Genomic DNA, 13,113 nt, shown 5'->3' with positions numbered 1-13,113 from the left:
ATGAAATGTTTATTGATTGATCGGCTAATAAGATTATTGTTTTGGTTTACTTTTTCCCCCAAATCCTTCCTGATCTGTAAGAATTAATACTTTTCTGCTTTCCCTAAAACTGTGGTATTAGTTATATGAGGGTCAAATATATGCCTAGTAGAATGAATGAATGAATAAAAAGTATTTTTCATTGCTCACAATATAGAATGTATGTTGTATGCTGATACCGACATTCCCCTGCTACAGTGCTATTCCAATTTATTGTCATTTGGGAATAACCCTGTGTTGCTGAGAACAAACAAAAGGATTCCAGATGAGCTATGTGTCTCTAATCTAAAGAGTCTAGGTTACTAAATTCAGGGGAACTCTTTCTAAGAAGGGTGGGTGACTGATAGGTGATGAATTTTTTGGTCTTTACAGTTCATCAAGATTACTTCTTAGGAAGGGGGGCAGCTGGGTAGCTCAGTGGAGTGAGAGTCAGGCCTAGAGACAGGAGGTCCTAGGTTCAAACCCGGCCTCAGCCACTTCCCAGCTGTGTGACCCTGGGCAAGTCACTTGACCCCCATTGCCCACCCTTACCAATCTTCCACCTAGGAGACAATACACCGAAGTACAAGGGTTTAAAAAAAAAAAAAAAGATTACTTCTTAAGATATGGAAGAGGGAATACCTATACTAATGAAAGTGCCAGAGATTTTTAAGCACTTGAGTCACATGGACATTAGTCATCTTAAGAGCTTCAGTCTGCCCAGAAAGGAATCATATCTGAGCCTCACTGCTTTTTAGTGTCTTATGTTATCTTCATTCTGGCCTGTTAAGTGCTATTCTCTCTTCCCATCCCCCCAACCCTTACCCCATGACCACCAAAATCTCTTTGAAGCAGATAACTTTTATTCTGAAATATTTGTTTCTTCATCATTCTTTGATTTATCATTTAGCATTGGTTGCATAGTGGTGGAAGGTAATGCAATTCTTCAACTCTTAAAATATCTCTTCCTTTTCTCATTCCAAGCATTGATTTTTGGCAACTGTGAAAAAACTTATCTTGTTGCCTTGATATCCCAGTTATGATTTTCTTATTTCTCAAATTTCCCAACAGGCAAAAATGCCTTTTGATGCCAACAAGCTTTACTGCAGTGAGGTGCTAGCCATTCTGCTCCAAGATAATGATGGTAAGATATCCCACCTCTCTCCAACTCTCCACTCCCTACCATATTGATATTCTGTTAGGTTAGGAGCAAGACTTGTTTCAGATCATGACTGTGCTTGCCTGTCTTTGGTGTCCCCTTTGCTTTTTCTCTTGCTCTCTCTCTGCCACTTTGTACTCTGTCAGGCTGTATTGATTTTGTTTGCTGATGTATCAGTGTTAGACGGCTGTAAAATCTGACAGTTAGCTTCATTTTTTTTCTCCCAATATTTTTTTTCTTTTTAGACAACAGGGAATTGCTTGGGGAACTGGATGGAATCGATGTGCTTCTTCAGCAGTTATCTGTGAGTAATTCTCATGCTTCCTGCCTGCCATTAAGATACACAGCCTAGTTTAAATGGGAGGTGGGACCGGAAATAGTGGCAGGAGATTTATGACATGTGATATAAGCAGGTTTTGAGATGTGTTAGCAGGCTGAAGATTGTTTTCTGCAATCCCATTGGAGCCTCATACTTTGCCACTATCTCTGAGCTATTTGCTCTATAAGCTATACTTACTTCCCTGTATTTTGTTTTGACTATGATATTTTAGTTAGTGTATGAACAAAAAAGAGGTGTGTCTCAGCCCACAGAAGATTAGCTGAAATGCCATATTTTTTAATTTATTGTGGGCCTGCTTTTTATATTTACATCCCTTCTTTCTTACCAAGATGAATTGCATTGATACAAGTTAGTAAAAGTTCTTTTCTGGTGAGAGAGGAATGTTTTAAACTCTTGGAAATGGACTGGGTTGTGGTGTAGGGAAAGAGTGGTATTTGGAGAATGGTTATAAGTTGGTGATTGCCACCTGTAAATAGTGAGACAAGAAAAGGAAAGACATTTAAAACATTGGTACTCTGATAGCCTCAAACCCAATAGTTCCCCAATACTGGCAAGATTTCTTCTGGCAAGTCTCATTTGAACTACTCTGAAAACAGAACTGAAAAAGATCTTTTGGATGAAATATTGTAGTTATTGGGGATTTGCTGTATTTCCTTTGGGAGTTTGCCTACAGTTCCATTCTTGGTGCTGGCCGAATAAGTGGCTTGGCTTCGCTCTAGGAGAGATCTGCTAAATATCCATAAATTTAAAAGTTTTGGAAGATGCTTAGTCATATTCTTGACAGATTAGATTTATCTGTAGTAGATCATGTAAGTGTTCGTACATTACAGAATAGTTTTCCCCCTAGTTATTATTTCTAACCACTGGGCAAAACCAAATAAGGATTAGTTTGACTGATCATAGCAGGTGGTACATTCAGATGATCATACTGTGGAACCATGTAAGACTTAACTTGAAGAAGCTTTCAAGGTTATTTACTGAAAGAAATTCTCTTTATGAACATAAAGTCTGCTGCTGTTTGGAATTGCAGGTATTTAAGAGGCACAATCCTGGTACAGCAGAAGAGCAAGAAATGATGGAGAACTTGTTTGATTCACTCTGTTCCTGTTTAATGCTTAGTTCCAATCGTGAGCGTTTCTTGAAAGGAGAAGGTCTCCAGCTGATGAATCTCATGCTCAGGTGTGTTGGGATGATACTCTGGCTTGCATCTTTCCTGACCCTCTTCCCAATAGTTCTCTCAGGGTAAAACACCCAAGCACTGTGACTAAAGACTTTTTGTCCCATGAGCTTCTTCAATAACATGCTAAATTATTTCTTTCTCCTTTCACTTCCCTTTTCATCCCCACCCCTCACCAGGGTAGTTGAATTTCTTTTAACAGTTTCTGAAAGGCAGACATTTTGAGCTGTTTATCACTCATCACTACATCTTATTCTTATTAATCCTCTATCAGCTTTGGTGACACTTGGTGTTTTTCTTTTCTTGACTATAATAGTGTTTGGAAATTCCAATAACTGATCTGCTTTCTTAAAGTTAGGTCACATTTTCCTTATAGTGTTCACACCTATATTTGTATTTTTGCCACTAATAACATATTATACCAAGGAGCCAAGTGGTGTAGTGGATAGATTATTACATTTGGATCAGGAAGACTTGAGTTCAAATCCAGCCTCAGAAACTTACTAGTTCTGTGACTTCTCTGCCTGAGTTTCCACTTCTTCAAAATGGGAATAATAATAGCCCTTCCTCCCAAAGTAGTTGTGAGGATTAAATGGGAGAATATTTGTAAAGTGCTTTGTAAATCTTAAAGCATTATATGAATGCTAGATGCTACTGCTATTACTACCACCACCACCACCACCACCACCCACCACCACCACTATTACCACTACTGTTTTTATTACATCTAACTATATTTTGCAAGATTGCAGGTCTTTAAAGTTGAAAGGGGCTATATTGATCATCTTTTCTAATACCACACCTAATCAGGAATCTGACATGCAAAAGTCCTTGGCAGTGATTAACCTACTTCTAGTCAATGACTTTTGCTGCCATGATTCTTACAACTTGAGTGATTGACAGAATCTGTGGAGGGGTATTAGAGATAATGTTTCCCAAATGTCTCATTTTCCAGATGAATGAGAACAAGAGAGAGGAAACTATTTATCCAAAATCCAATAGTAAAAAACAATGCTAGGATTTAAATCCAGAACTCTGCCTAGTGCCCTTTCCATTGTGCTACTGTGCTTTCCAATTGTTGGGTAGCAGTGATTGTTAGTTCTTCATAGCCAATCATGTAATAAGCTTCCTTATGACTTTAACCCTGAAATCTTCTTTAAAGGAAAGCATTTCTGAAATTTTTCTTATAAAGTATATTTTTCCAAAGTAGGCCAGATCTGGTCCCATGCTCAAGTAGTTAAGCTTATTGTGGGAAAAGACTTTTTTTTAAATGGTATGGGTCTAAGATGGATAGCAAGATTACCATTATAGATACTGGCACATTTTTAGTAGATCATGAGGGGTCATATAGGATGGGAAGGAGTGTATAGGTTGTGATTTTTGTTGTTGGAGGAAGCACCTACACGGATGAAATAATATCAAAAGTGAGTGGTAAAATGTAACTCCCAAGGATTCCAGTGTTTGATTAATTCTTTTTCTAATAACATGCTGCTAAAACCTCTGGATGGTTTATTGGCATTAGCACTAATTGCCTGTCCTTTTTTTGAAATGACCACACAAAACAAATTAAAAAGATGCTTTCTCTTTCTTGGGCCTTCTGACCTTAAAACTTCATTCTTTGGGGACCTTTCCATATTCTCTGTAATGTGCTAAGTTGCTATTGTCTTCCAACTGCTGTGTGCAAATATGAAATGATGCATTCCTGTAGCATATGGTTTCGTAATGTGCACCAGTGGGAAGCTGAATAAATAACCAGAAATAGAGATTATTCAAACAAGAATGGTGAGATTCTTTAAAGATAATTATTAAGAAGAGCTCCAAAACAAAAGGATGAGGGACTTCACCTCTCAAAAATCTTTGAACTTTTTAATTTTAAATGCTAAAGTGGCTGGTGAGGTTTGTCTTGAAACCCTAATTAGCTGAATTGCCTGATTCAGCATTTCTTTTTTCTTCTCTCTTTTGGTGTTGGTTGTTTTTCTTCTTGAGCATTTGAAATGGAAAGTTTAATTGGGAAGGATTTTTTTAAGAAAATGCTACACCATTCCTGACTGGAGAGAGGCACTAAATTGTTTTCAGAGAACCTAGAGTTGTATCAGTTGCATAATTTTTAAAGATTAGGAAACTGAGGCCTAGAGAGGGAGATTTGACTAAAGTCGTACAGCTGGAACTTGCCAGTTTGAGGAGCAGAATCGTCTCTAAATTCAGGGCACTTTCCACTATATAACATTGCCCACTACATATTTCAGAAAGTTCATTTGGATAGTGTATGTTATAAAGAGAAATGTGATTGAAATGGGCCTTGGCATCCAGAAATTATTTTGCCTTCACATTTCCTAATGCCAGCTTCTTCTGTGCAGTTAGTGACTTGGATAGTGATGTTGCCTTACCTTTTCTTACAGTGATTTTTACATATGCTAGCACATAATCTAGAAACAATGACTTGTGTAGGATTCAATGACCTAGCCATTAAATTTTGTCAGTGACTTCAGATCTCAGTAAAATTGAGCTATTAAGGCAGCTGGGGCAAACAGTGGGGCAAGTTGATAGAGTTGTTGGGACCAAAGTCAGGAAGATCAAAATTCAAGGTAGGCCTTGGATACTAGCTGTGTGGCCCTGACACTTAAGGTTTGCCTCTAAAATTGGAGTAATAGGAGTACCTGCCTTTCAGAGTAGTTGTGAGGATCAAATGAGATTTTTTAGTGCTTAAGCACAGTTCTTTGCACATAGTTCTCCCTCCGTCTCTTTCTCTCCCTACCAGTTGTCCTTCCCACTCCCCCCATTCCCTTTACCAACTCTTGTTGTTTGCCCCTGAACTACTATGTTGACTATTACTAAATGTGAAGACTAGGGAACTAGAGGCCTTCTCTATCACTTTTTGCCTGCTTAGTAAAAACAAAACAAACAACTCATTTTTCTGACCCTGAAGGCATGGTTGTCTCAGTGAAAGAAAGCTGAATATTTTGTAACTATAACAATCAGTCTCAGCTTCCAAGAAGAGAAATGGAAATGCATCTCTTTCCTTTTCACTGGAGAAGTGGGAAGACCCTGGACGTGCAGTACTGCATATGTTGTCAGATGTAATTGCTGTGGGGTTGGTTTTTCTGACCTGCTTTTCTTTGTTGCAAGGAAAGGCTCATTGCAGGAGTGGAGTGGGCAGTTGGTATACTTAGAAATGACTATTATATAAAACCAGGAGCCATCAATAAAATTTTTTTATGAGTGAGATCTTCAAAGATTACATTTTAACCTATTTAAAGAAAGTGTTCTGGTTTATCTGTTTTAATTACTTTAAAATTTTTTATACTGGTTCCCTATGGCATTTTCAAGAAAGGCATTTTAAAATAAAACTTTTTTAAAGAGAAACATCATAGAACATATGATCAGATTTAGATCCCTGCCTTCTTGGAGCTTAAAATTTAATTGAGGAATGAGACAACATACACAGGTAATTATAATATACATCAATACATACATGAAAAGTGTATTAGAGAGGTGCAAATTTTAGTTTTAACACCTAGTGAATCAGTTCTCACACTGTCATAGGATCAAAATACTTGCAAATAACACCCTTTGTGCTAATTGTATTGTAGGATGAAAATGTTATTTTCAAGAAAACAATTTAGAAACAAAAGTTGCAAAGGGACCTTGGTCATTATCCAAATCAACTTTCTATCTTATATATAGGAAATTAAAGCTAAGAGAATCAGGATCCCTCTCATAGAGTGAGACGTACCAAATATTTTCTTAAATAAATGGGCATATGAAAAACTGAAGACCAATTCATAGTGGGGCTCTTGGTGGATTGTAGGATGTTGTCACTTTTGTAGATTGGAAGAGAAGATTACTTCCAGAGCCAGTATGGTGTGTTAGAAAGTGTGCTGCTTTTAGAGTTGGGTCCAAAGACATCTCTGGCACTTAGAAGCCAAGTACAGACTGTGGACAATTCTCAGGCATTCTGAACAGCTAGTCATCTGTAAAAATAATATCTGTACCTACCTCACAAGGTTGTTGTAAAGGTCAAGTGGGAAAATAATACAAATAAAGTGCTTTAGAATTTGCAAAATGTTATACAAATATCACTTGTTAATAAGCTATCATGCAAAGGACTTTACAAGAAGTCTTGTGCCCCTAATTCGCTAGCAACTTTAATACTAAGATATTTTCTTACTCTTTGGGGGGGATGGTTACCTACTTAGAAAGGGCTTTGAGCTTGAAAACAGATTTGTTCTTTCAGTCTCTTTAATGTCTAGCTTGTGCTCAGCACTGCGCTAGGCACTTTGAGGGTATAGGGTAAGGTGTGGCAGGTAGAAGATGAAAGTTAATATATCTTCCATATTCCCAATAGTCTCGTTGTTGAGGAAAGATGTGTAAATTAATGTACTTTGGCAGCTGTACCTGAAAGAAGGAGTCTCTAATTAAAGCGTACAATCCTGTTTTCATATGATGGGGCCTTTCTAATTATAGTTCAATAATACTTTGTGGATCTGTGATTTAATCAGCATGGATACCCTCTATGTCAGATCTTTTATAAATATTCCATAGTTTCTGTAGCTGAAAAAAGTAATCTTTTGGTGGCCAGTGATTACTGTTTTGTTAATAAACCTTTCTGCACTCAAGCAGGATGATCTTGGAGTCATCTTCAATGCTGACTTGAGGTTATTTTGGAATTTTGAAGGCTCTCCCAGGCAAATACAAAATGCTGGATTTACCTGTTCTCTTCTTTGCTACCTCCACAAATTTTCATTTGTTGAACTTGAATCTTTAAAAGCCATGTTCAAATACTGTTTTCTTCAAGAAGTCTTCCCTGATGTCCCCATCTCAATTAATAAGATCTTTCTAGGGGGCAGCTGGGTAACTAAGTGGATTGAGAGCTAAGCCTAGAGATGGGAGGTCTTGGGTTTAAATCTGGCCTCAGACACTTCCCAGCTGTGTGTCCCTGGGCAAGTCACTTGACCCCCATTGCCTACCCTTACCACTCTTCTGCCTTGACACAGTATTGACTTCAAGACAGAAGGCATGGGTTTAAAAAAAAATAAAAAAGATCTTTCTAGTCATACTTCATCTAGCATTTTGTTTCAAAGCTGAATTATTCGTCTAACATCAATTATGTGTGTTGTCTTATTCTTCTACTAGACTTTAAGCCCCCTGAGGGTAATAATTGTGTCTTATCTAAATTTAATATTCTCTTAAAGTACCTTATATCCAATAGCATTTAATGTTTGTTGAATTGAAGCTCTGGCAGGGCCTACTAAGCTAGAAAGACTTCAAGGATAGGTACAGTAATAGACTGCACATCTATCTCCTAAGGATCTTTATTACAGTTAGAAAATATATTTCTATGTGCTCCTCTCTGAGTTCAAGTTCGTTGTCTCTCTGCCTCAGCCTTTTCAGTTCAACAAGTATTTATTAACGTGTTATGTGTAAGGTACTATCCTAGGATATTCAACCTAGACCTCACTCTCTAGGAGCTTATACTCTAATAGGGCAGATGGGGGGAACAACAAGGGTGACGGATGCAAATCACCATGATATTGTTTAGAACTAAGGAAAAGGCCAAGCAAGCAATGCACTTTTGAGAAATTTCATGGGGAAAGAATAGAAAGACGAAGGCCAGTACATTGATGGCATTTGGAGAGTAATGATGATAAAAATAATAACCAACATTTTTATAATCCTTGTTGTGTACTGTCACTGTGCTAAATTAAGTGCTTTTTATATATACATACATACATATATATATATATGTATGTATATATATATATATATATCATTTGATCTACACAGCAATTTTGGGAGGTAGCTGATATTATTATCCCCATTTTACAGATGAGGAAACTGAAGCAAACATGTCTAAGGCTGCATTTGAACTTAGGTCTTCCTGAGTCCAGGCATAGAACTCTATCCACTGTGCCACCTAGCTGGCCTAAGTAGTCTAGAATGAAAGTATGAAAAAGGGTTGCAAAAGTAGATGGGCTGGCAGATGGTGATAGAAGGCTTTGAAAGGAAACTGATTGGATGTATTCAGAGATAGAAGAGTTAAAGATGATTGTGGTTTTAGTCCGGGATATCTGGGAATGGGTCAGAATCATCAAAAGTGACAGCTGTTGGAGGGAGGGGCAGTTTTTGGTAGGAATTGAGGGAGATGATGAATGTAGTTTTGGATGTGTTGAGCCGGAAGTTTCAGCAGCACAATTGGATGAAGATATTCTGTAGGCATTTTCAGTTCTAGGATGAGGTCAAAGGTGAAGCTATGATAATTGAAACCATGGGAGTAGAAGAGATTAAATGTAGAAAGAAGAACACAGGACTAAGGGCAGAACCTTAGGGGGCAGCCATATATAAGGAATGAAAAGATATTTCTACTTTGTAGTTTTAGGTATTTACTTCCTATAACTTTTATATACATAAGTTTGGTGGTTTTAAAGTTTTATTTTTTTCCTTTCAGAGATCCTTTTTCTGAGTTGTTAGGGTTATTTTCCCCTGCCTTACAGGGCCCTTCTCTTTCCACCACTATCTACCTTCCTCCCTAGGTGCTATTTTAGTTGTCAGACTGCTTATTTTCATTCATCTGTTAGAGTATCTGGATTTCAGAATCCTTGACAGGATCAATACTAAGAAAGCTAGCTTTTTGTTTTGTTTTGTTTTTAAAGACAGAAGGAGAGATGAAGAGATCTAGGAAAAGCACAAAGGTTTGCTGAGGTGATATTTTAAAATGATGTTAGTGTAGCCAAAAAAAAAAATTGTGGATGGGGTCCTAGAGATTAAGAACCATTGAAGGAAGAAAACCATTGCATAAGGAAGCCAGAGAGACAAATAGAATGGGGTGGGAGTCTAGAAATAATTCTAGGGTACATGAACATATAAATAACTGAGAGGAGTCTGGAAAACATTGCCTTGGAACCTGTGTGTCTTAAGATGTTGCAGTATGCACAAGAAATGAAATGAGAATCTTTTGTACTATATTGGTTCAAATATACATATAGTGTTTTCCAAAGTCTGATTTGTGTTAACTCTGTGAACCTGTGAACTCTAATTATTTTCTGGTTGGTTTTCATTTGCACAGGTTCTTGTCTTCCCAAAGCACAGTGCTTTATTTACAGGCAGTCCATAATAAAAGCTTTTGAATTCATTCATCTTACAATTTATCTTCACTCCTTAACTGGACTAAGACCTCTTTTTCTATGTGGTTGGGCTATTTTGGACAGACAGACATATTCTGTGCATGTGTATATATCTTTATACATATATACGCACACGCCAATCCTCTAACAGTTTTCTTTCTCCCTTTCTACTGCCCTTCATTTTTTCCTTCCTCTCCAATTGTGTGTTTTTGAGCAAGTACGTATTTTTTATACAGCAGTTTTCTGTACCTCCATTAACAGCATCTCCAGGTGCTTTATGGTGGCATAGAGAAATTGGTAGGTATTCAGAAACTGTAATAGCAACTGGTCCTACGAAGCTAGAGAGGTTTCAAGTATAGGTTCAGTGCCAAAGTCATTCTCCAAAAGATAAGTAGTCAAAAGTTATGAGCAAACAGTTCTAAAAAGAATTGCAAATTATTAATAGCCATATGAAAATATTCTAGATCACTAATAACAAAAGAAATGCAAATCACAATATGTCTTAGGTTTCATCTCACAACCTGCAAATTGGCAGAGATGACAAATGATAGGAATAGTAAATTTTGGAGTTGTGGGTAGCACCACTAGTGTATTGTTGGTGGATTAGTACAACCATTTTGAAAAGCAGTTTGGAATTATGCAAGTAAAATGACCAAAATATTCATGTGCTTTGATCCAGAAATTCTATTATTAGATCTCAAGTAAGCTATTGATAAGAAAATTCCCACGTACCAAAATATTTCTTAACAGCACTTTTTGTGAAACAAGTAGAAACAAAAGTAGATAGCTATCAGTTGAGGAATAGCTTTGTGGTACATGTGAATAATTGTGGTACATGAATGTAATGGAATATTACTGTGCTGTAAGAAATGATTACTGATGAATACAGAGAAGCATGGAGAGATCTAGTTGAACTGATGGAGAGTGAAGTAAGCAATCAAAAAAACAATAAAAACATTGACTACAGTGATGTGAATGAAAAGGCTAAGCACAGACACACAAATCAAAAGTGAATGTTTCCCACCCTTACCAATCTTCCACCTATGAGACAATACACCGAAGTACAAGGGTAAAAAAAAAAAAGTGAATGTTTCAAAACTAAAGAATAATCATGATTGGAAGGAATAGATATATAAAGATACTTCCCTCCCTAGTCCTTTGAAGAGGGAAAAGACCACAAGTATTGTACTTTGAATGTTTTTTCTGTCTTTTTTGATGTATCAGTTGTTATTGTTAAGTCTTTAAAAATGCTATTTGTTATATGGGATGGCTCTCTGGCATGGAGGTAGGGAAGGATACTGGGAAATCATGATGTAAGGATGTAAAAACCTTAGAAGATAGCACCTTAGTTCAGAGTCTCACTACCAGGTGCCTATTTTTAGATACAGTAACTCATGAAGCCAGTCTTCTAAGGAGTAGAGAGGTTGAGATGTTGATGAAGTGGGTAAATGGATAACAAAATAATTGCTCTATTTTGAAGCACTGAAGTAATTTTTGTATAGCTAAGTTTTTCAGTGTCTGCCTGCATTATTAGTTTTCTTTTGAAAGAGATCTAATTTTAGGGATATTCAGTAAGGCCTGTTTTGGGACCAGAGCACATTACAGTGGCTGATTACATATAAGTAATGCCCTTTTGTGTGTATAAGGCAACTCAGTTATTGTTCTTTGTCTTTGGGGATTTGAGAGTTAGATTGAGTAAAGGCCAAGGAATGCCTTCACACAGTGGGGAAGGGCTTAGTGATAGCTTTGTGGGTGAGAGATTGGGGGAGAATATTTATATGCAGGGAAATTATATAGCAAATTATATAGCAAAAATGAATAATATGGAAATAGGTTTCAAGTGATAACATTTGTACAACCCAGTAGAATTGATAGTTGGCTCTGGGAAGGGGGAGGGAAGAAGGGAGGGAAAAATGAATCATGTAAACATGGAAAAATATTTTAAAATAATTTTTTTTAAAAAAATGACTTGTCCAGGGTCACACAGCTAGGAGGTGTCTGTAGTTAGGTTTGAATTCAAGTTGTCCTGACTCTAGATGGTTCTATCCACTGAACCATCTAACTTCCCCAAATCTCAGTATTCTTTAAGATAGCTGCCACAAAAAAGAAGGTTCAGAAATGCTGGGTTTAATTAAAGTTTGTTCCCTCAATTCTTACCAACGCAAACATTTAAAAACCCCCAACAACAATCCATGTGTCCTTGGAGCAAAATAGGTATAGTGTTTTTTTGTTGTTTTTTTTTTTTTTTAAGAACAAAGGAGAGGGAAAACAGAAGAATTACATTGTCAGTTTCCTTGGAAATGTTGACATGAGGCTTATTACTTTTGCTGTAAAACCCTGTTCCAGTTAGAGAGAGAAGAAACTACTGTGTTCCCAAGGGATGTGTACAGAGGCATCTTTTGGTTGTATAGCAGAAATGTAGTGAACCTGTCTCAGTTATTAACTGAAAGTAAAAAAGGAGAAGAGAACTCAGCCCTTCCATTCTCAGCGTGACAAAGGTTGTTGTTGTTGTTGTTGTTGTTGTGAGGTGATTGTGTTGTTTTTGTTAACCTGCAAAAATCCCTGATAGAAAAAAACTAATAAAGTAGATATGTTATACACAAAATAAATCTTTCATATCATCTTGAATTGTCAGAGCACATAGGTTAGTGTTGAGAAGTCTTTTTTAACCTGGGTTGTGTATTTCTTGTTTGATTTTATTTACGGGGTCTTATTTTGAATAAGGTACAAACAAGCCAGGTTATTGTATTGAATTTTTTTTTGCCATGTTTTCCTTAAAAAAAAATCAGAGGCCTCTTCTTTTCTAGGCCCCCATCCCCCAGGATTCAGGTGCACAAGGAAAATAGCAATGCAAACCTCTTTGTAGTAATTCATCCTTCCTGATGGGACTGTGTACAATTCTCTGCTCCAAGCTGTGCACACAGGTCTGTTTGTTGTTCCACCTACAGCAAATGTTGCCTTTCTTCTAACCCCCTTTTCCCCCCAAGCTGAATAGCTCTCTTCTCTCCTGGATGGATAGTAATAGTTTGCACCTGTTAGCTAGGAATCAGGAAAACCCTTCACAAACACAAAGTAATCCTTCCAACAGCCCTTGAGGCTGGCTTAGCCATTTCACAAATGGGAAACTGTGATGGCTGTGAGGCAGAGTTACTGAATCCAGATTTCATGGAAAGGAGATGATTTAAGGTGTAGTGATTTGGACCAACTATTTTTCTTGACAAGGAACCTTAATTCCCAATGAAGGTTTATAGGAGGTAAATCAAGTAAATGGAGAACCCATTGGTAGAGTGGGTCAGAA

At 37.1% G+C, this 13,113-nt stretch overlaps 1 protein-coding gene across 1 annotated transcript in view; it reads left to right on the top strand.

The window, feature by feature from the left end:
- The window catches only part of CTNNBL1 (catenin beta like 1), a 216,689-nt gene that overhangs the window by 106,465 nt on the left and 97,111 nt on the right, over positions 1-13,113 (top strand). Inside the window, exons 8-10 of the mRNA XM_044664307.1 lie at positions 1,090-1,162; positions 1,423-1,481; positions 2,548-2,696. Of these exons, the coding sequence (XP_044520242.1) occupies positions 1,090-1,162; positions 1,423-1,481; positions 2,548-2,696 (281 nt within the window). The remainder of the gene's footprint in view (positions 1-1,089; positions 1,163-1,422; positions 1,482-2,547; positions 2,697-13,113) is intronic.

The sequence above is a fragment of the Gracilinanus agilis genome, chromosome 2 (assembly GCF_016433145.1).
Source record: "Gracilinanus agilis isolate LMUSP501 chromosome 2, AgileGrace, whole genome shotgun sequence".
Lineage (NCBI taxonomy): Eukaryota > Metazoa > Chordata > Mammalia > Didelphimorphia > Didelphidae > Gracilinanus > Gracilinanus agilis.
Note: the sequence above shows the minus strand (reverse complement) of the source record. Positions and strands in the feature narration are given on the sequence as shown.